Source organism: Giraffa tippelskirchi, chromosome 6 (genome assembly GCF_054371585.1).
Source record: "Giraffa tippelskirchi isolate mGirTip1 chromosome 6, T2T-mGirTip1v1.2.pri, whole genome shotgun sequence".
Lineage (NCBI taxonomy): Eukaryota > Metazoa > Chordata > Mammalia > Artiodactyla > Giraffidae > Giraffa > Giraffa tippelskirchi.
In genome coordinates this window covers 81347872-81369406 of record NC_137280.1, presented here as the reverse complement: position 1 = coordinate 81369406, position 21535 = coordinate 81347872, and the positions used below count along the sequence as shown (strand labels likewise).

The window sequence follows — 21535 nt, the reverse complement described above, 5'->3', positions numbered from 1 at the left end:
GAACTCAGAAGGGTTGGGGGAAAATGATTTTTCCTCTCCCACACTTGTGTTCAGCTTTGTTTGAAAGCTGAAGCCAGAAGTATCTTGGTGTCCTGGCAGCAGTTCTATACTCATACATTAAACCCACGAGGCTGTTCCACAGACTAAGTTCCCAAAAGCCATTGTTGAAGTCCCAAACCTTAAAATCCGAATCTTTCTCCAGGCAGGAACCAAATAGTATGCTCAGATTTCCAGGAGGAAATGAAGCAGTGGGCCCAGTTACTTGGGAAATCATATGGGAATAATATTCTAGCCTCCCCACCCCCCACCAAAAACAAAAAGGCCAGACCCCTGACTCAACTGGGAAAATACTTCCCCCTGCTGTATGTAATTTGAAGGAATGGCTGTTAAAGATATTCAAAAGTGGTGTATATATAGCCACAATAACAAAAAAGCCCAAGAATGGGAGAATGAGTAAGTAAATAAGTAAACGAGAAAGTACTGGCTACTGAACACAGTGGAACACAGGAAATGTTTTATCAGGTTATCTGTAAAAAGGAAAAAATCCCCACAGTACCCGCAGGAAATAAACACACGTGCTGAGTCAAAGAACAGGGAGATGGTATCTGGGAGTTGCTGTGCTTGTGTGGGCAGCAGCTGCATCCCTGACTTGGCCAGTGAGCATCCTGCTTTTGCATCCCCTCCCCAAGGGTGGGCCCTCTGGAGGACTTCCCCACCCTCCAACCTTAAGGACAACTGTTAGTTTATTTATTATGAAAATGGCCCTTACAATTAATCAAAATCTAGGGGTGCAGAGACACTGGCATCACACCTTGTCAAGAAGGGTGAAGAAGTGTCAAAACTTAAAGCAAACATGAATCCTGGATTCTGTAAGCCAGGGCTCTCTGTGGCCTCACGCCCTCCCCCAGGCAGGAATGACACTCTGGGTTCTGAGTTCAGGGATAGCCCCATGGGTCACTGAAGAGACACACATGAGAGGGCAAGGCCAGCCTGCTCTTCTCAGTGCCACTCAGGTGGAAGCTGTGTCCTTTCTGAGCTTCACACTCACTTCCATGCACTCAGAACTCCTAGAACTGAACCTCTGCGCTGGGGACCAAGGAAGGACCTTTCTCCAGAAGCCCTGGGTGGGCCACGCTCAGGGGAATTTGAGGACCTCTGTGCGTCCTAGTTAATCAACCCTTTATTCAATGACTCCCTCTCCATATCACCTGTCACCTGAGGACTCTGATGCACCCTCAATTAATCGGAGACAACCACAGACTTCCCCAGCAGTTTGGACCAGACCCCAAGTCAGGTTGGTGGGCTTTGAACCACCTCTTGGCCAGCAGTCTCACAAGATAGTAGCTTTCTCAAGGAGTGGCCCCAGGGTCTGGGGGGCTCACACTGCAGCCTGAGTAAATTCTGCAGGCTCTTGTCTCTTACCCCAGACAGAGGCTACACAGGGCAGGCTGCCGAGGCTCCTGGAACCAGAGCTACCAGGGCCCCAGGCTCTGCAAAGGACTGTGGGTGTGATGCACTGGTGAATGCGGTCTCAGCACCTGGTGACCTTGCAGGGTCCCAGGGGGAGGAGAGCCCAGCCTGCACACACTCACCCATGGCTTCCTGAGAGTGGCAGTGACAGAGTTCAGTTTGCTCCTCGGATCTGAGTGGTACTATGGGTGCTTTCCATAGCTCAGAGGACAAGCACCCTCCCCTTGGGTTTTCCAAGCATCTCACAGACTCAGAAGGCAGGACAAGGGGCTGCAAGAGGCCTGCTCATTGGGGAGCCAGCATGTCCCCAAGCCCACCTTTCAGCCTGCAGATGGTCATAGGGGTCGGGCTGCTGGACAGAGGAGAGAAGAGGGCCCGCAGGGTCCCCGAGAAGGGCGTCTCAGGAAAGGTATACAAGAGTGATCCATCATTGGCACTGTAGAAGGACAGGTGTCCAGCCTCGTAGTCCAGAAAGATGCCCACGCGCCGGGGTGGATCTCGGAGAGGAGCAAAAGCTCGCTCGGAGGAGTTGTAGTAGCTTCCCAGGAACACCAGGATCCAGAAGCCATTACCAGCAAACAGCTCGCCCTTCTCCTTGCGGTTGGCGGTCTCTCTGCAGACACCCAGGGCCCAGCTGGCCCGCTCCCCCACCTCCACCTCCCAGTAGTGGCGGCCCGAGGTCAGGGGCTCCCGGCCCAGCACACAAGGCCCAGGGTCGAACCGCTCGGGGCTGTCGGGCAGGGCCTGCCGCAGGTCCCCCCGCCGCACGCTCCTCCTGTCCTCGGACAGCACCAGCTCAGGGTTGGCTGTGTCAGGATCCAGGGTCATGTCCCCTGCAGACACAGCAGTGGTCAACCCTCCCAGCTGTCTGCTTCAGATCCCTATACCCTTGCAGTCACAGCTTGTGACTGACCACAAACTGACCACACCCCTTCCCACTCAAAAAGGTTACTCAATCACTTTGAGTTGTATCTTGGAACATTCTAGAAAGTAGTTCATGCTTCCTTGTGATTCCTCCTCCTTTAGAGGACAGAAAGAAGTCCTGAGTTCTTTCTGTCCCCAGAGGGAAGTGTGTATGTTCCAGGGCAGCAGGATCCCCAAGGCTGGGGTCCCCACAGGTGCTCTGGTATTTCTGCTCTTCCTAAATACATCAGGGAAAAGTTTGGATCTGGCTTGCTATCTTATCTGCCTAAGGGCCTTGATCCTTCCTAGTTTCTCATCCATGAACTGGGAGCTTGCGTGCTGTTCTACCCCAGGCCACCAGCAGAAGCTCAGGACTGATACCCTCTCTGATCTGGAGACAGCAGGTGGGATCCCCTGGCCTGTGCACAGCACTCACCTCGGAACCTCCGCAAGGCCTCCACCAGCCCAGGGACCCTGCACACGGTCCTCATCTCCATGGGTACCACCTCGGGAGGCTGTAGCTTCACGTCCTGGACTCTGCAGGGGCAGTGCAGATGTCACCCCTGCGGTGGGCCCACCATGAACCCTGCCCACCTTCCCTGGGGAAGAGTCCGAAGCTCCTACCTGCGCAGGGTGTCCCTGATATCCTGTGGGAGAGACACATAGCATCAGCACCCGTCTCCTGGTCTCAGGGCTCCCCTCACCCCAGCCTGGCCCTACACCAGAGTGCCCCCAAACCTCCTGGATGGACATGGACACATAGTCTGATGTGGTGGGAAACCACCCTGGAGCTGCCCTGAGTCAGGCATGAGGTCACAGGAGAGAAGCTCTGGGCACATCCAGCCCTGCAGACCTGGCTACATCCCCTTCACATGCCTGGAGGGCACAGGGGATTTGGCTGCCAGCCCACTTACCCACAGAGCCCTAGGCACCCCTGGGTGCCAGAAGAGGTGAGGTGAGGTGGGGTGGGGTCCGGACCCCACCAGAGGTTGAAGGCTGTCTCCACCTTAGCCCGGAGCCATGCCTCTATCAGCCTAACACTTCCTGCCTCCCAGGCACTAGGCAGCTGGTTGTCTGGTGTCTGTGGTCTCTGCCCACCTGTCCTACAGGTGCTCCCACCCAGCCTGCACCGGCTGCCATCCCTCAGGTCCCCACTCATAGCTGACTTTCCTGATAAGGCCTCCCTGCCTGGATACTCCTCTCTCATGACGATACGTGAGAATGTTTTACTCAAGTGTCATAAAATGATTGTGTGTCCCCAGATCCAAGGCACTCCCTGCAGCAGGTCTCCTGACCAACACTGTGGGCCAAGAGTCAGCCCACCTGACCTCCTCCACATGCCTCAGTAAACATGGTGCTACCCAGGGCTGCTCTTCCCCTAGAACAGGCAAAGGGAAGCTCTGGGGTTGGGGGTGAGGGGGTGGGGGAGAATGGGGGGGCATCTTTCCTGCAGCCAGCCAGTCAGGTGAACAGGAACTGAGAGGATGACAAAGGCCAGGGGCCAGGAGATATGAGCATGTAGGGAAGGTAGGGGAGCAGTGGTGAGCAGCGGGGGCAGATGGGCTAGTAAGAAAAAGGCAAAAGGGAGTGAAAGGCAGGAAATGCAGCCAGGCCATCTGAGGTCAATCCCTCACTGAGAGATCTCAACTGAGACCCCACACTGCATTTTATATAAATCTGCGGTTCTCATCTTACTTCCTGGACCAATCTGTCCTCCCTCTAGAGCCTCTGCTTCCTGCAGCTTTTCCAGCACCATTCACTCATCTTTGAGGGCTGCTCCTTATCATCCCCTAGCTGCCTGCCTAGCCTCCACTTTACTGACCTCTGCTGACTTCCCTCAATCCCCGCCACACACTTGCCCAGGATTCTTCCTGCTTGCCAGGCTTAAAAATCACTTGTTGTTTCAGCAAAGGCCAAAGAAAGGTTTTAGCCCTAGGATGGCAGCCTGAAGCTGGTCCTTAAAGGTTCACTCGGCTCTGAAGCTCCAAGGAGGGTCACCTCCTGCAGGAAGCCCCCTGGACTGGACATGCAGTGTCCTCACTCCCACCTGAGGGCACAAATTGCTTGGGCCAGGAGTCCAGCAGATTCTCAGGGGCAGCACTGGGCCCATGCAGGAATCACTATAGGAGACCTGCTGGCTTTTCCTCTCAGCCCAGTGGGCCCAAACCTTCAGAGAGCTGGGTGGTGACCCAGTGGCTCTGGATCCTGGAATGCCACCCACCCTGTGGCCTGGCCAGTCTCCAGGAGGGCTCCCAAACAGGCAGTTCCATGCAGCTCAGCACTGGGGTCTACTCTCCATGTTTCACAGGGAGGTGACTAGCTTTTGACTTGGGAGGTCCAGGCAAGCATCAAGGTAGTCAGTTTTCTCGGTACAATGCTTCCCCCACTTTCCTGTTCTCCATTCCCATGCCTGGCCTTCCCCTGAGACCCCACACGCCCACCCCCAGAATGGGTGCCAGCTCACCTGCAACAGCCCCAGTGCAGGCAGCTGGCAGCGGCCCTCCAGCTCGGTGATCAGCTCGGCCAGCTGGGCGCTCTGCTGTCCAAGCCGGGCTGCGCTCTCCCTCAATGGGGGCAGCACCTCCAGCTCCTCCTCTTCTAGCCTCTGCAGCAGCAGCTGCTCCTCCTCCACAAGCAGACGGCGCAGCCTCTCAAACTCTGTCAGTACATTCTGCCGCTGGGTCTCCACCATCTTCTGTGGGGGCCAGGAGGATGGCTGAGGGCCTGGGACCTGGAGCCTCACTGATCCCTCATCTGGGGTCCCCCACACCCACTCCTTCCTGACCCCAAAGCACTGCACCACCAGGGCCACCCAACAAACCCAGAGGGACTGAGTATCCCCCCAAATCCCCACCTTACCACCCAACGCATTCCCAATTTCCATTTCCCCAACCCTCAAAGCCACGATCTGGGATCGCCCCCATACCTCTCCCTCCCCAAGCCTCAAACCCACCACCTGGGACCCCCCATGCCTGGCCCTCCCTGACACCCATTCCCAAGTGCCAAACCCACCCTGAGTTGGGTTATGCATGGGGTCTGGAGCAAGAGTGCTGCCTGAGGAGCAGCATGAGGCTGAATGTGAGCAGCAGAGTCCTGTGGTGGGGGCCCTCATACCCCCAGCCCTGCCCACACTGGGCGCCTAGCCACCTGCCTGCCACAGGGAGCAGGTCTCCTCCGCTTGGGCCTGGAACAGTAGCGCGTCCTCCATTTGCTTCCGCAGATGCTCCAGGGATTTCTCCAGCTTGTTCTGCAGGGAGGTGAGGCCAGAGTGACCCCCGCCAGGCAAGGCCTCCAGGCTGGCTCTTATGCATGCTCCCACCTGCTCCACTCCAACTAAGCCTGAACTCAGCTGGCAGGGACCAGTAGTGGAAAAATGGGTCTGGGACATGGTAAGTCGCAAACTCAAATTTGCCAGGAGATGCCCTCTAACTGGTGTGGCCCTCCCACCATTGTCCTCACAAGCATGGTGCTCCTGCTACTGCCCCTTGGCTGAATTTTCTTTCTTCTGTGGTTCCCATGCATCCCTCATCTCAGGGCAACATTCCCACAACCCAGTTTTCACCGCATCACCACCTTCTTTCTTCCAAACCCCGTCACTTCTCTCTGCCTGGACTGGGCTTGCTGGATTTCAGCTGACTAGAACACATGGCAGGACGGGCTACATTTGTATCCAGCTCCTTGGTCCTGATTTCAGGCCTATGCCTGACACTGACTTCAACCCTGTTTATGACACATTTGGCACCCTGTAAAGCCAGAAGGCCTAAAGGACTATCACAAGAGTGACCACAGCGGCACTCGTGGGGTTTCTACTGTTCTCTCTGTTCTAGACACACCAGGGCCCCGAGAGGCTGCACTTTGTGGAGTCAGCACTTCCGGGCTGTGCAAATACCAGCCAGAGCCCTCTGATGGGCATCTTCCCCAGCACTAAAAGTGAGCACCAGAACAGTGAAGGAGATTGGGTCATGACATCCCAGAACATGCCACTACGGTACCTACATTATTTAGAGCTGAGATGACTGAGAAACCCAGAGCTCTCTGCTCTCCTCCTTTCAGCATTTTCCAAGAGAATGGTGTCTAACCTCTACCAAGAAGGGGAGAGCACTCATCACCCAGAGGCAAGTTGCTGACACTGAGATGAGTCTACCTTTTCACCTGTTGATCTCTTCTGTCACTCTAATTTGCAAGCCTGAGTTACAGAACATGATACGCTAGAGGAAAAGGCTTTTTTCCTCCCTTGGGACAGAGAGGGTTAAGTGCTCCCATGGGAGACTTTATCAGTTCGGCTGGAAGAGGCCTCTAGAGAGCTATTGGTCATTCTCTGCTCTTCTGGTCACTATCCACACCCTGACCAGGATACTCAGTGACAGGAGTGCAAATCTGCCAGACAGACATAAAGAGTGGACGTTCAAGTATGCATATTACACCTCAAAGTGAGGGAAAAAACTACAAGAACGTGTTAGGACAAGCCCAGTGACGTGGGTTGGGTATAGGTTTATTCTGTTGTCCCAGAGGCTTATTCTATGATAATGATAGAAAAGCAACCCTAACGCTGACTAAACTGTGTACTTGAGGCACCTCAGCAGCAGACAGCACTGGCCATAAAGAGAAATGAAAATCAGTCAAAAAGTTTGAAAGATATCACTCACAGGCTTTATACTTTGGGTTTCAGAAGCAAACCTGCCACAGACCAAGGAGGTATCAGGCAGCTGGCCAGGTAACTGTTTGTCCTGAGGCTCTCAGCAGAGAGTGCTGGTGTTAGTTTGGATTTTAAGAAATACATTTCCATAGAAACAAGGCATCTCTGCCTGGGCTCACAGCAGGGATGAGCCCTGCCTTGTCTGCTGGCAGAGTATCCAAATGGGAAACACTAGTGGGCTCCGGCTCCCAGAGCAATGGCTCCATCCTACGTTGATCCCAGCCTGGGGCTCTCCAGCAGCTCCCTGGCTGCCTTCCCATCTGGCCTAATCAGAACTTCAGCACCGGCCTGGGCCCCACAGCCCTACTCTGCCCACAAACCTCTGAGAACTCAGAGTCCACATCCATGCACGTCCATCTGGGACCAGCCACCTCTCGGTTGCCTTCTCCCTTTCTCTTCCTCGCGACTCCATCTCTGCCAATGATCAGCCAGAACTGCCCAGCGCCCTCGCCGGACAGCCCTCCCACCGCCTCTTTGGGACCCAGACTTCAGAAAGCACGTCCCCTCTCCGCCCTCTCCCCCCACGCCCAGGTTCCTAGGCCAGCGCCTCACTGGTGGGCGGTGCCCCAACCCCCTAGCATGCTGGTTTGGGACAGGCTGCACCCCCTTACACACCCCCCCCGAGACCCGAGGCAGGCTGGAACCTGAGCCCACGACATCGGCCAGGATGCGCCCCCTCCAGGCCCGGGCCCCCGACCCGCGCCGCGGCGATCCCCTGCCAAGCCGTGCTCTGCCCGGGACCTGCCCACACCTTAAGGTCTTCGGCCGCGTCCTGCAGCGGGCGCACGCGGTGCGCCCAGTGCTCCCCGGAACGTTCGCAGGCCGCGCACAGAAGGCGCAGCTCGTCGCCGCAGAAGGAGGCCAGCGGCTCGCGGTGCGCGGCGCACACTCCCTGCGGAACGGGCGACGGCGGGTGCAGGCGCCGCGCCATCTCGGCCATCTTGGCGAGCGGGCGGTTGGGTCGCAGGTTCCTCTGCGGGAACAGCTCGCGGCACTCGGGGCAGGCGTACGGGCCCTCGGGCTGGCCCCAGCAGCGCCGGATGCACTCGCGGCAGAAGTTGTGGCCGCAGTCGGTCATCACTGGGTCCGTGAAGTAGTCGAGGCAGATGGCGCAGGTGGCCTCCTCTTGGAGGTTGGTCGACAGGTCGGGCGCGGCCATGGCCCCGATGGAGCGGACGAGGGCCGCGTTCTCCGCGGGGTCGGGCGGCCGCTGCCGGGACTCTGGGGAGGGGGCGGGGACGCGCGGTGCTGGGCACCAGGGGGCTCGGGGAGCTTTGGGGCGCAGGGTCTCCGGGGTCCGAGGCGTCTCGAGTCCGAGGATGCGGGGTGTAGAGCTCCGGGACTGCGATGGCTCCAAAAAGCTAGGGCCTGGGGATCCCGCAGGCAGGAAGGGAAGCTCAGCAGCAGCGGAAGTAGGAAGCAGCCTTTCTCCCTTCTGGAACCACCCACTGTAGCTCCGGATTGGCCGTGGTCCGTCACGCGGCCTCCGGCGGCACCCAATTGGAGGCTGCTCACCCACTGACCTTGCGTCGTCGCCGCCACCTGCGCGCGAGGTCGTGGCTTCTCTGGGGTGCAGCGGATGTGCGGTACCTGCTCTCTTCCTCGGACCTCGGGAAACGTGAGGTTTAGGGGCCGGAGCCGCCCCGCACGGTCGCTGGGCTCTCCGCAATGCGCAGAGGCGGCGAGGACAAGGGGAGGCCGAGGTTGTTCCGGGGGAGCCCCAAGTCGTTCCCTGTGCGCTCCTGGGTCCTCGCAAGTCCCCGAGCTGGGAATGATCAGAACTTATGGTGTCAAGGGCTCGGCCCACTGGGACTATTGGCCTTGTTGGGGGTCAGAGTACATTGACCAGAATTCTGGGGTTCTGGCCACTGTTAGCTGGTTGTTAATGCGTCTGCAATCACGGGGGTCGGAGGTAGGATGGGCGGTGGAGAGTGAGTTAAAGGAAGGGACCCTGTCTGATCCTACTCTGAATTTTGCCCCGACAGCAAAGGTGGGCAGCTCTGAGGCTTGTAGGAATTCAGCTTGAAAAGTCCCTTCACTTGTTCATTTTTCCCGTGAAGGACCCAGATATGGAATTTGTTGAGGACAAAGAAGGTAGACACTTGACGCCTTGGTTCTGCATGTAAAAACCTGAACCACTGAGCCACCAGTGAATGACAACATCTCTAAGTGGAGAGCAGGGGACATGGCTAAAGAAAACTACACCACACTGTGCCTTGTGCATATACATGTATGTGTTTAGAAACTGATCCACTATGAAAGTTTTCTGTATGAAGCATCTGTAAATATCGACTCTTAATGTTTAACTGCTTTAATCATGATTATATTTCCACTTTGTAAAACCAGCCTGCACAGCCGATGGCTTGCAAATGCCTCATTTGAGATAAGCTGGGCAGATGGGCCTTGCTGAGTGGGACACCTCACCTTCTGGAGAAAAGAGGGTTACCCAGGCTCCACCTGCCTGCGCCCCTACCCCTTCACCCACAGAGTCACTGTAGAGATGACCATCTGGCCTGATTTGGGGGCCCCAAGGCAGAAGAAGGGCTGCAGGGGGCCAGGGAAGGCAGGCTGAGAGTAGGTATGCAGATGGGACCCATTGTTCACATTGTAGAAGGACACCTCTCCAGCTTCAAAATCCAGGAAGATGCCCATATGGCTAGGAGGCTCGGTCAGTGTGACGGGAGTTGGGGGAAAGGTGGCAGGTGCGTACCTCTTTCCCTTGCATAGCTGCACCACCCAGAACCCATTTTCTGGGGACTTGGGGACCCTGCTCCTCCGGCTCACATTGTCCCTGCACACGCCCAGGGCCCACAGTGCATCACCAGTGAGGTTCATGCCCACCTCCCAGTAGTGCCTCCCTGAGGAGAAGGTCTCTTGGCCGACCGCACAGGGATAGGCGAGGAACCTGTCCTTGCCACGGGGTGTGTCATCCATTGGGGTGCTCAGGTAGCGCCTCTGGTGGCTCTCATACAAGAGGAGGTAGGGGTATGCCGTGGAGGGGTCGGGCACCACATCCTCTGGAGACAGGCCCGGGGTGGAGGGGAGAGGGGGACCTTTCAGGGTCAGTGTGGGGAGGGCAAGGCCCTAGCAGGGACCGTTCATCCTAACCCCCACCCAGGCCTCCCTTTGGCTGAGTTCAGCTGTGAACCTGCAGTTAACTGTGTGATCCTATATCCCCACTGTAGATATTGGCAGTGCCAAGGAGATGGGGCTGGGGTACCATTTGGGGAACCCCTCTCCTATTGGTGGCTCTTGCTTTGAGTGGCTGAGAGCAGGGTGGGGCATTGCCAAGAGCACCTGGTCCCCTACTTACCTTGGAAACTCTTGAGGACCTCTATCTGCCCTGGGACCCTACAGATGGTCTTCAGCATGATGGAGGTAGCCTCTGGGTACTGCACACTCAGGCTGTTCTTCCTCCAGTGGATACAGGCCTCACTGTTCCCTCCAGCCACACTTCCCAGTCCTCCCTGCGCCCATCACCACCCCCACCACAGGTGGTACGTACTTGCCGAGGAGCCCTTTCATATCCTTCAAAAGACATGGAAGAAAACAGAGAGTCTGGCAGGGTCTGTGGTGTTCCCAAGCACCCCGTGTTGACATTTGCCCAGAAGAGGTAGAAGGGCTTTATGTGTTCCCATGGCCCCATTTCCAGTTTCTAGAGAGTAATCCTGTCCTCTGGCCATGCACAGTATCATTTATCTGACTTGCCTGGGCCCACTCTTCCCCATCACAACGAATGAGGACACAGGGAAGCTGTCCAGCTCATGACACGCCATGAAGGCCTCTGTGGGCCTCAGGCCTTGAGTGGGTCAGGAGTCAGTTTAGTGGGTTGCAAACAGATTACATTTTGATATAAGGCAAAGTATTCCCCCAAAGGTAGAGAGAGTGTATAATCTGTTGTCAACACCAGGACACTTATTGGCAACAAAACCCACAGGATGCTGGGAGAACAGGCATAAAACTGACTGGCCTGGGCATACTGGGAGATCTAGATACCCTGCATGTGGAATTTGCTTCCGTTGTATAAACACATTCCTCTGAATATGTGTATAATGACTCGCAATGTGAAATGTATTTTTTTGTTGTGGAGTCCCTCACTCTGCACACTTGAACCAGTTACCCACTTTTCAGCCAATATAAACTGCCCCTTCCAGGGCCTCAGTCTGCAGGCCCATCCCTGCTAGGCCAGCTGCAAGCCCTCCCCACTTCCATAGCTGGCAAGTGCAATCCTGTGATTTTCCCTTGCCTGTGAAGTCACTGGTGCCTCTCTGGGGCCAATGTGTCTATGCCCTGCATTATTGTGTGGACAACACACAATAATGTTTATTATTGTGGCTGCCCTCAAGCCACATCCCTGGGCTATGAAGGGGATGAACACAGCCCAGTAGGACTGAAGCCTGTCATGGGCTGAATTGGCTCCCTCCCCAGATTCATCTATTGTGGAGCTCAAACCCCGCAGTACCTCAATATGAGTGTATCTGGAGATAAAGCCTTAAAGATGCGATTAAGATAAAATCAGATCATTAGGGTGGGCTGTAATCCAATCTGATGATGTCTTTATAAGAAGAGGCTATCAGGGCATAGACTGTATACAGAGGAATGACTATGTGAGGACACAGGGAGAATATGGCTTATAAGCCAAGGAGAGGTCTCAGAAGAAACCAACTGTGCCCACAACTTGAGCTCAGACTTCAGCCTTCAGGAGTGTGAGAAAGAAATGTGTGTTGTTTAAACCACCCGGCCTGTGGTATTTGTTACACAGCCTGAGCTGATTGAGACAGAGCTTTCCCTGTTGGCCTGAATCTGTTGCCACAGGTCAGCCCACCCTGACTGTACCTGACCAGAGCTCAAGCCCCCATCCACCACCCCCAACCAGGTAAACAGGTATGCCGCCTCACCTGCAGCATCTGGAGTGGTGTGTGCTCATTTCTGTCCTCCAGCTGCAGAAGCAGCCTCTCTAAGGAGTGACTCTGCTGTTTCAGTGAGGCTGTGCTCTTCTGCAGCTTTGCCACTGTCTCCTCCTCCTCCTTTTTCAGGGCCTGGAGCAGGCACTGCTTCTCCTCCATCAGGAAGAGGCCCATCTTCTCAAACTCGACCATGATACGCTCCCTCTGCTCCTTCACCTTCTCCTGTGTGTGGGTGGGTGAGCTCCTGGAGGTGAGGCCCACCCAGGGACCTACCACCCTTAGTGCCTGCTTTCAGAACCCACCCACCAACCAAACACACCAGCTTGGAAGGGCTGCTCTGGCAACAATGGCGCATCTCCCCTGGATCCCAGTGACCCACAGAAAACTAGCAAACCAGGCAGGGCTGGGAGCCAGGGATCACACAGAGGCCCCTGTGAATGTCACTGGGGCATAATTTTACTCTAAACCCCAAATGGCAACGTCCAAGTGCCTGTGTGCCCTTGCTCCCTGCATCTTTGAAATTGCCAGCCTGTGCTGAGGGCACTGTTCTCAGTCCTGATTTGGTAGGAATTCTGTGAAAATCATTGCCTTTCTGGGGTCCTATGTTCTCATCCACACAGGACAGTGATTTCCCCCCTCAAGGGGTTCCACAGGTCAGGAGGCCCTATGGTTGGGGACCTATGGTTCCCCACCCTGCCCAGCTGCCGTGTGTGGTGGCCCCAGCACCTACCTGCCACTCGGCCAAGGTCTGTTCCTCCTTGGCCAGCAGCTCTCCAGTCTTCATCATCTCCTCTTGAAAGTACTCCATGTCCTCCTCCAGCTTCAACTGTGGTGCACCCAAACCATGGGATTTGGGGGTCAGTGGGCCCCCTGCACGCCCCACATCCAGATAGTGCCCTCTGAAGCTGCATCCACCCTGAACCATCCTAATGGGGTGCAAAGGATGGAAATATGCCACCCCAAAATCTGTCTCTTTGGCAGAAGGATTATTTTGAGCTGGAGGCAATTAAGAATCAACAGATGCAGAAAGATGCCTTCCAGGGCACTGGGGATAGTTTGTGCCCATGAAGAAGATGGAAAGTTGGTGTCAAGATGAACCTACACAAAAAACCCCTATCTTCCTTTACTTTCTCCCCATATATATATATTTCTGCTATGACCTGAATGTTTGTGTCCCTCTGACATCCAAATTCATATATGGAAGCCCTAACCCCCACGACTGAGCGACTCCACTTTCACTTTTCACTTTCATGCCCTGGAGAAGGAAATGGCAACCCACTCCAGTACTCTTGCCTGGAGAATCCCAGGGACGGGGGAGCCTGGTGGGCTGCCGTCTATGGGGTCACACAGAGTCGGACATGACTGACGCGACTTAGCAGCAGCAGCAACCCCCAATGTGATGGCAGAGGTGGGGCCTTTGGGAGGTGATGAGGTCATGACAGTAGGACCCACATGAATGAGATTAGTGCCATTATGAAAGAGGCCCGAGAGAAAGGACAGCGAGAAGCTGGCCATGTGTGGGCCAGAAAGGGACTCTCCCCTGACTGCTGATCTCTGACATCAGCCTCCAACTGTGAGCAATAAATGGCTGCTTATAAGCCACCCAGTCTGTGGTATTCTGTTATGGAGACACTTTCCCACAGTCTGCCACCCTTGGGAGCCTGAAACTTTTACCTTTGTCCTGTTGCTTTTCTCCAAATGTACTGTTCTTTGTTAAGATGCTGTATAAGCCCAAGTTCTAACTGACTTTTGTTTTATTTTTTACTGTTGCTGCAGTTTCTCCCAAGTAACTGGCACAGCAGGCATATGTTAGTAAATGCTTTGCCTTTTCTCTTCAGTTTGTCTTTGCTCAATCTAATTCATGGGCCCCCAGCCACAGAGCCTCAGGTGGATGGAAGGAAAAGGCTCCCCTCCCCCTGCCTGTCAGGGGGTTGCCTGGTTTGCCCACACAGATGGCTGCACAAGGACCAGGGGATGTGGATGGGCCTGGGTGGGGACTTGGTCAGTCTGGACTCCTGCATAATCATAGAGGTGACACCAAGATGGCATGGCCACCAGCCTGCTTGGTTGTGGAGTAAGGGGACACTTCCACTGTGTGGTCCTGCATTTGGGGCTGTTTGCTACCGCAGCCATTCTCTGTTTAATACCCTCCTTGACACATGCACATACTTGGGCACCCTTGTCCCCTTGTCCTGGCCCCCCACCAGGACCCACCTTGTACTCCTGCACAGCCTCCTCAATAGGGACCACCCTGTGGGGCCGGTGTTCCTGGGACTCCCTGCAGATGATGCAGATGGGCCTCTGGTCATCCTCACAAAAGAGTTTGAGCAGCTCTTGGTGCACCTGGCACAGGTCCCTGCTCTGCAGGCTCGGGTGCTGCCGCACCATCTCGGCCACCTTGGTCAGCAGACGGTTGGGCCGCAGGTTCCTCTGGGGGGACAGCTCGCGGCACTCAGGGCAGGGAAAGGAGCCCTTCCGCTTTCTCCTCTTTTTCTGGCCTTTGGCCTTCTCCCAGGTCAGCTGGATGCACTCTCGGCAGAAATTGTGACCACAGGTGGTCATCACAGGGTCTGTGAAGTAGTCAAGACAGATGGAGCATGTGGCTTCCTCCTGCAGCTTTCTGGCAAGTTCCACAGCATCCATGGTGCCTGGGGAAGGAATGGAATGTCCTGCCACATCCTCTGCCTGGAGCCCTGAGCTCTTCAATAGCACTCTTTTGGCCTCCTTTTGAAGATGGGAGTCTGAACCTGGGGTTTTAGGGTACCCTGACTTACCTTCAATAAGGGGCACAAATGTCTCTCTCGAAGCTAACAAAGACCTGCTCCTTCACCAAATCCCAGCAGCTTCCCCTAGCTGTAGGCTTGTCTTTGGCTGGCCCCACCCAGTTTTACAGTACTCCCGCTGTGATATGTGATCTAGTTCCTCATCCCCCACCTTTAATGAATTGATGTCCTTGACCCTCCTTGAGCAAGAGTCCTGTTAGGCCTGTTTAGCAGTAAGCCCTCTCCTCATGGCACCTCTTGGTGATTTTCCATCACTGACCGCCATCACTCCGCTCCTTGGCTACAGATCTGCAGCTGTCTCAGCTGCATTCAGAGATGATATTGCAATGGTCTTGAATAGTCTTGCTTAGTGTTTTAACAAGCATCATAGGTTTCTCTTTAACAGAACCCCGCAGAACAAAGGAAAAAGGGAGTTTAAGAGGAAAAATCTCTCTCATTAGGGAGCAGGATTGGCAAAGTTTCTCTCTTTAACCAACTCTTGCTCAGGCTCCCTGGAGTTTCCAACCAAGCCTTGGACTTACATGTTTGTCTCTACGTTGTTCAAGTTTAGCAGAAATCCCGCTAGTTGGGTTTAACCAGACCCCCCACCCTTCCCTGCTACTAAGATGTTTCCTCTTAGTAACTTCTTGTAACTGACCCTACTCTACTCCTTAAAAATCCCCACTGGCCCATTCAGAACTGAACCTCACAATTCTATATAGAAGGTCTAGTTCTATATAGAACCCCAGTTTCTATGGAACCCCAGTTTCTATGCTAATATCTTTCTTCCTATTTCAATAGTCACAAGTAAAACCAGTTTTTACCCCTCTGCCATCCAGCTCTGATTTTCCTTGACAAGGTGCAGTGCAGAAAAGATAAAGGAGGGCCATTACATGCATGCATGCTCACACATGCACAGGAACACACATGTACACGTGCATGCAAGTTTAGACACTGGCACACACAAACAAGGGCATGTACAGAGGCACCTACACACGTACACCAACGTCTGAACACAAACGCACATACACACACACTCTGGGATTGGAATACCCAAGACTTTATGCAGTGGAGATCCAATCCTCCTGGATGCACTTCACAGGGTAGTTGTTAGGGCTGAGTTAGAGTGGATTTAAACATCATTTCTGAATTATTAATGCAAGCACTGTCCAGGTTCCCTTCTATGCACTCTGAAACTATGGTGGCTGGATGTTGCAAATTCCTGAATCCCTGACATTGATTCACTTTGTCTCTGGGAAGAGCCTGGGAAGAGCTGTCTCTGGGAAGAGCCTTTGGCATGAGTCTCTCCCTCTGCTCTCAGCTGCCCTTCGTCCCGACTGCTGCCCACCCAGCAGAAGCTGGGTGAGAGCGGGGCAGTCTGGGGACTAGGGCTCTGGTTCAGGTTCTAGGGGAAGCCATCCAAGGGCTCTGGGCCAGTGATGGTGGACAGGCCTTCCTTGACCCCGGAAAGTTACTCTGTAAATGCAGGGCTAAAATAGCTGGCTCTTCTGGTTCCAGTTTACAACCACCTCCAAAGCTGGGACAGTCACTCCACTAGGGCAGAGGGTGCACGGGGTCCCAACCTGAGCCTCAGCACTCACAAGGTGACCACCCAACTGCTCCCTCAACAGGGTGATACTTACCGAGTAAAGCGGTGCACACTGCACCTCGCCAGGCACCCCGAACCACGCCTCCAAACGCGGCCCAGGAAAGCCTGCTTTTGGGGCGATGGAAACCACCCGGGCGGGGATCCGAGGGCGCCGGGCTTCGGCTTTGTGGCGTCAGCAGGAGCCCTAGGTTGAGGGGCGGAGCCCTAGGTCGAGGGGCGGGGCCGTAATCAGGTGGGGGACCGGGAGGTTTCGTTGGCGAGCGGTTGTCAGCAGCCGAGGGATGGGGGCAGGATCCTCCTGATGGGTAAGGAGCCCTTACAGAGCTGGCCGGAGCTGAGAAGGCGGGGGACGGAGCGGGAACAGGGCAGGGTGTGGGGTTAGGTAGTCAGGCAGGAAGGGGCAGACGGTGATGGGAGCCTTGTTGTCTGCGGAGGGGAAGACGTGTGGAGCGGCAGGGAACGGATCCCGTATTGGGAGGGGCGTGAGGACAAAAGAGGCAGCAGGAGTTAGGCACACCTTTGGCGGAGACGGAGGGGGTCTCTGGTCCACCGCAGGCTCCAGGTCTCCCGGGGCTCAGCCCCCCACCCCCAACCCCGCCTGGCTGGCTGAACTGCGTGTGTTTCTTCCAACGTCTCCAGGACCGAGTCCGGTGGTTCAAGGCTCGGGGCAGTGAATGGGGATGGGGGCCAGAAAGCTAGGTGAATGAGGCAATGTGTGTGTTAGTCACTCAGTCTTGTCCGACTCTTTGCGACCACAGGAACTGTAGCCACCGCAGGCTCTCGGTTACTAATTAGAATCCCCCGGAAGTCCCTGAGCCTGCTCTGCGGGTAAGGTGAGTCTGGGCTGACAGTTTCTTTCAATTTAGAAAATAGAATCACAGGATTTTAAAAACATTTCTTTCTCTGTCCTTTTCAGCTGTGTGTAACTCTTTTTTTTCTGGCTAAATAAGCCTGTGGCCCATCTCATATACCAAGAACGATTCAGACCTAGGAACGTTTCTGAAATGTAATCATTTCCCAGAGTCCTGGGAGGATATGGGCCTACCTTGTCATCTAACTTCAAATCATCTTTGATCATAATTGTAGGAGAAAATTAGCAACATTATCATGAAGACATGAAAGTAATAGGTTGTATTAACTTAGCTATAGGAAAAGAAGAGTCTCCCTTCCATCTCTGCAATTCCTGTAGCTATTGCTTGGGATCAGCATCACGTTCTTGTTCTAATTCAATAACAAAAAAATTTTTTTTTCTTTTTTCTTTCTCTTTCTCTTCTCTGTGAGTGGTTTTCTGGGTTGGGAGCAGATTTTGTTGTACGTTTCCCCATTAATGTGCAGCAAAAGTTGAGAACTAACAGTGGTAAGATTCAGGCTCACATGTCTTTACCAAGAATATTGTGTACAGGTGTAGGGGTGGTTGCAGGTGCTACAGAACCAAAGTTTTTTTAAAGAACTAGCAAGACTGTTAAACCTGCAACAGAGCTGGAGACCCTTGGGTCACTGTTGAGAATTTGAGACAGGGAGAATGTGAATCATGACCCAGCATCATCTGTGCAGCTTGTTGGAAGCCTGGGGGCAGGTTGTTGGTCCTTTATGAGCTTCTACTACTGGCTGCAGCACCATGCCACCTGCTCAGAAGGACACATGGACTCAAATGATCCAGGTAACAGCACAGAACATGCATCCTTCAAGAAGCAGCTTCTGCCCCTCAAGACTCTATTCTCTTTCCAATGTGGATGTAAATGGAAACAACCCAAATGAGAACAAGCAGAGGGTATTTATTCATAGCTCTCTGCAACAAGGGAGATGACCACCATTCCTTGGCAGCAATTCAGGGTCAGTCAGTGGTGTGCAAGAGCTTCCTCTTGGAAAAAGAGAAGGTTTTAGGAGTGTCCTGATGGAGGCTGTGGGTCTGGGGAACTGGAGCAACTGACTAGAAGTGAAGTATCCTGGGCTGTTGCTAGAGATAACAGCCTAATGTCCTGCAAGTCTGACTGACAGCAGGCTGGCTTTCTGGGCTGATTCATGTAGAGGGTATGTTGGCTTCCTGGGCAGTTTTACTATAGACTGAATGTGTGCCCCTAAAATTCATATGTTGAAACGTAGCCCCTGGAAGGTGGGGCCTTTGGAAGGTTGATTAGGTCAGAACGGTGGAGCCCTCATGAATGGGATTAGTGCACTTAGAAAAGAGACTCCCTTCTCCCAGAGAGCTCCTTTATCCTTTCTATCAGGTAAGGACATAGCAAAAAGATGGATGTCTGTAAACCAGGAAGCAGGCCCTCACCAGACACCAAATCAGTTGGTACCTTGCTCTTGGACTTCCATCCTCCAGAACTGTGAGAAATAGAAGTTTGTGGTTCACGAGTGGCCCTGTCATGATGTTTTGTTATAGCAGTCAGAGCAGATTAAGACAAGACTGCTGCACATTGTGGGTCAGAGTCTCTTTTTATATATGGTCTGGCTACTATTTGGATCGGAGAAGGCAATGGCACCCCACTCCAGTACTCTTGCCTGGGAAATCCCATGGACGGAGGAGCCTGGTAGGCTACAGCCCATGGGGTTGCGAAGCGTCAGACACGACTGAGCGACTTCACTTTCACTTTTCATTTTCATGCACTGGAGAAGGAAATGGCAACCCACTCCAATATTCTTGCCTGGAGAATCCCAGGGACGAAGGAGCCTGGTGGGCTGCCGTCTATGGGGTCGCACAGAGTCGGACACGACTAAAGCGACTTAGCAGCAGCAGCAACTATTTGGATGTTCAGTCTCCCACTGGAATGAAGCTGCAGTTAGATCAGGGCTTGTCTGACCCTGGGAGAGCCGTTCTTCTCACCTGATGATTTCTAGAGGAATACTTCGAGACTACATGTGGGGCAGTGGTTTCCTGCCCATCCTGAAGCTGTGCTGGGTGGTTCCCTCACCCTGCCTATTTGGAGAGCTCAACCTAGCTGCAGAGAATCAGCTCAGGCTGCAGTACCTGGAGACAGTAGAGGAAGGCTGTGGATCTGAGAGAAAGTAGCATGGGCAACATAAAAACATAATCTAAAACTAAGGAGTACATGTGTTAGGGAACCATTGACTGAAACCATCTGCTGTGACCAGGCAGCACAATAACTGCTTGCATGAGTTATCACATGACAGGAGGTCCAAATAAGGAACACAGAACTAATAAGCTATTGCCAAAAGGAGGGGGTACATACCAGCCGATAACATGTCCTGTTAACCCTCCAGAAACTTTCATGCTGAAATCCATCATGGCTGAGAGACACTTAGATTCCCAAGGACTCTGAGTCAGACCAAATAGGGGCACAAGCAAGAAGACTGGCCAGAGAAAACCCAGAAAGCTAACCCCATTACCATAAAACCTGAGACTGTGAGCCTCTTGGCAGAGCAGTTCTCCTGGGTTCTCTTACCTCACCATTCTCTCCCTGGGTGCCCCTTTCCAATGAAGTCTTTTGTTTTGTCAGCACATGTGTCTCCTTGGACAATATATTACTGACTGTTAGACAAGAGACCATTTTAGGCCTTGGAAGGATTCCCTCTTCCTGCAACATTTGGGTGCCTGAGTCTGTGGCCTTCAGAGCCTCACTTCACTTCATGCCTGATGACATAGACTTACAACTTCATTCCTGGTTCTTTTTTCTACTTAGTTACTTTTATAAAGTTTGAATCATTGCACTTAGAGTTTTTGTTTCCATTTATATTTGCCACTTTTAGTCAGAGGGACAGAATCAAAAAGTTAAAAGTCAGACTTTTTCTTTGAAATCTACAAAGCTAAGTATAAACGAAATATGATGATTTCAAATAATGATTTTGATGTGTTTGTAGCATTTATTCTTCTGAAGCATAGGGAAGGAAAATCATTTCCTCTAATATTTTAGAGGCATGTGAACTAAACCAATAAAAGACAGAATAACAAGAAAAGCATAAACATTTTATTTAATTTTATTTTTAAAAAATTTATGTGCTTGAGGGCTTCACAGACAAGAACTATAATTCCTCTACCTCCCCCACAAAAGACTCAAGGGCCTATTTTGTTAACTGAAAAAATATACAATGTCACTTTTGTGAACTAGGTTTTATTGGGACAAAATAAGGACTATAGCCTGGGAGACAGTGTTTCAGATACTTCTGAGGAACTATTTGGAAGAGGTGGGGGGTGGTCAGTGTATATGATTTTGGTGAAAGGATATACATGCAATCAAGCACACATTTTTGCATTAGGTTGCTGCTAGTCATGAGGAGCAGACGTCTCTGTTAATGACTGTAATGCTTTTCTAGATATAAGATGCAAGAATTGGGCTCATAATCTTCTGCTGAAAATATTGAACTATCCAAAGGCCTGTTCTGCCCATTTTTCCCAGAGCTCAGAGTGCCTCATTCCTGATCTCCACACTGAACTCCTTTTGGGGTGTGTGTGTGTCAGTGACTATATTGGCAAGTAAATTAATCTTTGTAGAGGCAAATGGCAAATGCTATTTTTTAGTTGGCAATATTGATTTTAACAAAGGTGATAAATTGTGGAGAAGTAAAATAAAGGGGGGGGGGAGCTTCTGTGGTGGCTCAGGTGGTGAAGAATCCACCTTCAATGTGGGAGACCTGGGTCCAATCCCTAGGTTGGGAAGATCTCCTGGAGAAGGGAACAGCTACCCACTCCAGTATTCTGGCCTGGAGAATTCCATGGACAGAGGAGCATGGTAGGCTACAGTCCATGGGGTCACAAAGAGTCAGACATGACTGAGCAACTAAGCACAAAGGTTGTTGTCAAAGTTAAAGCCAGATACTAGTTAAAGATGGTGAAGACAGATTTCATCCCATACAAGAGGGGAAAGAGACTTTGGTATTGAACTGATTTCAACTCTGAATACAACAAAGGCAACTGGGGTTTGTAGCCAGTGAGTGGAGAGAGGTGGTCAGTGGTTGGAAAGTTACTAAGAGGGAACATCAGTGGGAAAGGGGTGTTGACAGAAATAATCTATGATAGGAATAGGAACGTTTTATTTCAGCCAAACTGAGGATGATAGCCTGGGAGACAGCCTCACAGGTAGCTCTGAGGAACTGCCCTGGAGAAGCATGTTTTTCGCCAGAGTTTTATATCTTGTCAGAAGAAAGAACATAAAAGAGATAGAAGGTACATTCATTCAAGGTTTGCAAAAAAACCCCCACAAAACCCGGACCAGCATGTGCACAG

At 52.9% G+C, this 21535-nt stretch overlaps 3 protein-coding genes across 25 annotated transcripts in view; 1 reads left to right on the top strand and 2 right to left on the bottom strand.

Moving 5' to 3' along the window:
- Positions 1–488: 488 nt before the first annotated feature.
- On the bottom strand, positions 489–8462 carry TRIM11 (tripartite motif containing 11). 4 transcript variants are annotated; one of them, XM_081497815.1, is made up of 6 exons: positions 7821–8462; positions 5525–5620; positions 4838–5068; positions 2998–3020; positions 2810–2910; positions 489–2303 (listed from the first exon to the last, which is right to left on the bottom strand). In XM_081497815.1, the coding sequence occupies exons 1-6, from the start codon at positions 8226–8228 to the stop codon at positions 1756–1758; spliced, it is 1407 nt and encodes a 468-aa protein (XP_081353941.1). In that variant the 5' UTR covers positions 8229–8462; the 3' UTR covers positions 489–1755. The 4 variants fall into 4 exon arrangements, with proteins under 4 accessions (XP_081353941.1, XP_081353942.1, XP_081353940.1 ...); XM_081497816.1 differs by having other exon boundaries at positions 4838–5065; XM_081497814.1 differs by lacking the exon at positions 2998–3020 and having other exon boundaries at positions 4815–5068.
- An 897-nt stretch (positions 8463–9359) lies between these two features.
- Positions 9360–16483, bottom strand: TRIM17 (tripartite motif containing 17). Of its 9 annotated transcripts, none has more exons than XM_081497810.1 (8): positions 16382–16483; positions 14191–14624; positions 12707–12802; positions 11968–12198; positions 10575–10597; positions 10383–10483; positions 9911–10086; positions 9360–9496 (listed from the first exon to the last, which is right to left on the bottom strand). In XM_081497810.1, the coding sequence occupies exons 2-8, from the start codon at positions 14617–14619 to the stop codon at positions 9365–9367; spliced, it is 1188 nt and encodes a 395-aa protein (XP_081353936.1). In that variant the 5' UTR covers positions 14620–14624; positions 16382–16483; the 3' UTR covers positions 9360–9364. The 9 variants fall into 9 exon arrangements, with proteins under 9 accessions (XP_081353936.1, XP_081353937.1, XP_081353938.1 ...); XM_081497811.1 differs by having other exon boundaries at positions 10383–10474; XM_081497812.1 differs by lacking the exon at positions 16382–16483 and adding an exon at positions 15281–15393 and having other exon boundaries at positions 10383–10474.
- A 98-nt stretch (positions 16484–16581) lies between these two features.
- The window catches only part of RNF187 (ring finger protein 187), an 87818-nt gene continuing 82864 nt past the window's right edge, over positions 16582–21535 (top strand). For all 12 annotated transcript variants that reach the window (XM_081497865.1, XM_081497869.1, XM_081497866.1 and 9 more), the window contains exon 1: positions 16582–16652. The gene's annotated coding sequence lies outside the window, so the exon portion shown is untranslated. The remainder of the gene's footprint in view (positions 16653–21535) is intronic.

Coding starts and splice junctions, on each gene's coding strand:
- TRIM11 (XM_081497814.1), bottom strand. CDS start 8,228: ATGGCCGCGCCCGACCTGTCGACCAACCTCCAAGAGGAGGCCACCTGC. Junction 5,621..7,820: donor ACGCGGCCGAAGACCTTAAG/GTGTGGGCAGGT, acceptor ACCTCCCTGCAG/AACAAGCTGGAGAAATCCCT. Junction 2,304..2,809: donor GGCCTTGCGGAGGTTCCGAG/GTGAGTGCTGTG, acceptor CTGTGTCTGCAG/GGGACATGACCCTGGATCCT.
- TRIM17 (XM_081497813.1), bottom strand. CDS start 14,619: ATGGATGCTGTGGAACTTGCCAGAAAGCTGCAGGAGGAAGCCACATGC. Junction 12,803..14,190: donor AGGCTGTGCAGGAGTACAAG/GTGGGTCCTGGT, acceptor GGTGCACCACAG/TTGAAGCTGGAGGAGGACAT. Junction 10,087..10,382: donor GGTCCTCAAGAGTTTCCAAG/GTAAGTAGGGGA, acceptor GCCTGTCTCCAG/AGGATGTGGTGCCCGACCCC.